The sequence below is a fragment of the Vitis vinifera genome, chromosome 12 (assembly GCF_030704535.1).
Source record: "Vitis vinifera cultivar Pinot Noir 40024 chromosome 12, ASM3070453v1".
NCBI lineage: Eukaryota > Viridiplantae > Streptophyta > Magnoliopsida > Vitales > Vitaceae > Vitis > Vitis vinifera.
In genome coordinates, this window is record NC_081816.1 from 19,627,975 (window position 1) to 19,631,478 (window position 3,504).

A 3,504-nucleotide genomic window follows, 5' to 3' on the forward strand; every position below is an offset into this window, starting at 1 on the left:
TAATTCACATATGGCTGGGGCTCTTGGAAGCGAAGACTCAGCCACTGACATTCATAAATCTTGAGTTTTGTCAAGAAAGGGAGGTCGTTTGGTAAGTCCCCACTTAGCTTGGGACAGAAACGGATAGCAAGCTCCTTAAGACGAGGGAATTCTCCACCTTTCCCTCCAAAAGTTGACCCTTGCTTCCACTCAGATAGGCTCTCAAATATTAAGTGTTTCCAAGGATGTGAAGGACTTAACCGAGGAAGAAGCATTCCCATAAAACTCACTTCCCACCCTCTCTACTCCATCAATCCCTCTGATAAAAAGATGCTTGAGAGAGGGTAACTGCCCAAGTGGTGGCAAGGATGAGCAATGCTTACAATTGAAAAGATTTGTTAAGAAAATATTTGAGAATGAAGGATCGCCCAACCAATCAGGATATCTGGTACCACCATAGCTGCTAATTGTGAGCTTCTTTGTGTTTGTACGAGGCTGTAACTTGTCAAGTATATCAATTCCATGTGGTAAAACATCAGTGTCTTCATCCCACCGCAAAATCAACTCATTCAGGTGCTTCTTATTCTTTAAATTGGCCTCCAACCCATCATTACCACAAGTCACATTCTGTAGTTTTGAAATGCAGAGTCTCCCCCGAATATGTGAAAGCTCCTTCAACTCTCCAATTCTTGACCCACTCTTCTTGCCCACAATAATAGTCAATGTTCGTAAATTTTTTAGCCTTCCCACATGACTTGGCATCTCTCTTACTCCTGAATAACTAATGTCGAGATGACGCAGATTAATCAACTTCCTCATGCCTATGGGTAACTCAATAAGAGAACGACAATGTGATAATATCAATGTTTGTAGATTGAATAGACTACATATTGATTCAGGTAACTTTTGATACGTGTGGAGGAGAGGTTCAAGTAACGTAAATGTTGCAAATTGCCTATCGAATCAAACAAAACAAACATTTGATAACCACAAAGTGACAACGCTCGTAAGCACCTTAAAGTTGGTAATAGGTCATGTAAAACCCTATTACTCAAGTAAGAGACTGATACAAAAGCTGGCATTTGCAGTGGTAAGAATGACCAAAGACACTTCACTTCAACTAAGGTCTCAAACCTCTCAAGGGCATCACATTCACTTCTAAAATAGGACAAATGGCGAGCCTTTTCAAGAATTTCATCTGCCTCACCACTCTCTAATCGAATACAGAATTCTCCAGAAATGAGTTGAGCCAAGTCATTGATAAAGTCATGCATTACAAAACATGACTTACTGCTCCTTGATTTTTCAAACAATGATCTTGATAACAATTCTTCAAAGTAATGGTCACCCAGCTCTTCCATATCATCAAGCTCTTGCCTTTTTTTGTTGCCTTTTGGTTGATGAAACAATCCCTCCGCCATCCATAATAGAATCAGACTTTCCTTCTGGAATTCATAGCCTTTGGGGAAAATGGAACAATAAGCGAGCATCGTTTTAGATGTGAAGGAAGATAATAGTAGCTTAACCTTAAAGCCGGAAGAATTTCTTCACCAGGAAATCCCCACATTTCACTTTTCAATACATTATCCCATTTATCTGCCTTTACATTAGAGTACAAGGGACCACCAAGTGTTTTTGCAGCCAAAGGCAAGCCATTACACTTTTTCACGATTTCTTTGCCAATCTCTTCCAGCTTTGGATATGGACTTGAATCTCCATTATCAAATGCGTGTCTTGCAAATAGTGACCAGCAATCTTCAAAAGATAATTGTGGGAGGTGATGAGTATGGGCTGCACGCATGATTAATGCCACCCTTCTATTATGCATAGTTACGATAATCTTACTTCCCCCTAATCCAAATTCGAGTGAAGTTCGTAGCAGATCCCAATTATTGTACTTCTCATTCCAAACATCATCAAGAACAAGTAGAAATTTCTTCCGATCAAGTATTTTCTTCAATTTAACTTGAAGCAAATTTAGGCTGTTCAAGTCACAAGACTCACAACTCCCTGAATTGGTTGCCTCTAGAATTTGTTTGACTACCCTAAAAGGATCAAATTCATCTGAAACACAAACCCACGCTTGGAGGTCAAAATGTTGTTTCACTCTCTTATCATTGTATACGAGCTGAGCAAGTGTGGTCTTGCCAACACAACCAGCGCCCACAATGGAGATCACACATATCTTATCGCCGTTCCTGCAATGTGAGAGCAAAAACTTAATTATCTCCTCCTTATCAGCCCCCCTTCCATACACACCAGATTCATCCACCAGAGAAGTGGACGGCCATCGTTTTGGTAGTTTCTCTCCAATCCCTTTCTTTAAACCAAGTGCTTCTTTTTGCTGTGCAAGTAACTCTAGCCTATCAATGATCTCCTCTACCTTGGATTCTACCCCTTCACCAAATGGACTCAGCGAGGCAGAGTTGGTGCTCCTTACCTGAATTGCACTAATGCGAATGTCAGCATTCATCTTGTATCGCGAAGCTTTGGTGGCAATCTGGTCCAGTAGGTCCTCTGCATGATAGACAGCATCTTTGAGCTCGTCCGCCCACTCTTTGACTTCTGGATTCGTAATTTGCTTCACCTCCGCGTCTTTCAGCACTGCATTGATAGTTTGCAATGCTATCTTCAGCTTCTTCAGGAGTGTCTCATTGAGTTTGCATCCCTGCACAAAGTTTAAGACCTCGCGAGAAGCCATCCTGTCCAATAGTTCTTCACAGAGGCACAAGGAAAATAGAGGAAAGCAGATACAGCTAAAAGTGGAGGAGCTTTGGTTTCCTATACCAAACACACAACAGTTTCTAGGAAGCAGGTTGTTACATTCATCGATTCTTGCATTCTTATTTCTTATCATGTGTTGATGACTGAGTTTCCGATGAAAAAAAAAAATAATTGTTTGGGTTACCCAAAGAACCCCCAATTTCAAGGAAGTAGGTTTTTTTAATATATATAAATAAATATATATTCTTTTTTTAATAATTATTATTCCTAAAAGTTTAAAACATATTTATTTAATATAAGAAGACTAGTAATTGAAAATTACCTTTTACTAAATAAATTTTTTTTTTTATAAAAACAGAAGGAAAAATTAAGTTAAAACAAAATGCCACATAAACAAAAATATGTAAATAATTAAGGGCAATTGGTCATTACCTTAAAAATATCAATTAGTATCTTTATATGAAAAATATATTCAATCTTTTAGGAATAAAAATGTAAAAATATAGTCATATATATTGTTTCAAATATGTTTATTTTATTACACCTTATACCAATTTTCCCAATTTTTTAAGAGGGGAAAAATCTAATTAAATACAATAATGATTATCTATTAAATATAATTTTTTTTCCCACATCGAATGTCACTTGTTATCTAATAAGATGGTAAACATATGGGAAAAATAATGATTCAACTACTATTTTTATTTTGCACAGCCCCACTCATTTGTAGGATGCCAAGGGGAAGATGACTTCTCATCTTACTCCATGAGTCAATAAACCTTTGGCATAAACTTTCACACT

The 3,504-nt window shown here is 37.7% G+C and overlaps 1 protein-coding gene across 1 annotated transcript; it reads right to left on the reverse strand.

The window, feature by feature from the left end:
- Positions 1-1,411: 1,411 nt before the first annotated feature.
- LOC100246430 (putative disease resistance RPP13-like protein 1) lies at positions 1,412-2,680 on the reverse strand. Its single transcript, XM_010659556.1, has one exon. It carries the CDS (start codon positions 2,678-2,680, stop codon positions 1,412-1,414), a length of 1,269 nt encoding a protein of 422 aa, XP_010657858.1.
- Between the last annotated feature and the right edge of the window lie 824 nt (positions 2,681-3,504).

Excerpts from the sequence above, each read along its gene's own strand:
- LOC100246430 (XM_010659556.1), bottom strand. The coding sequence starts at position 2,680 with ATGGCTTCTCGCGAGGTCTTAAACTTTGTGCAGGGATGCAAACTCAAT.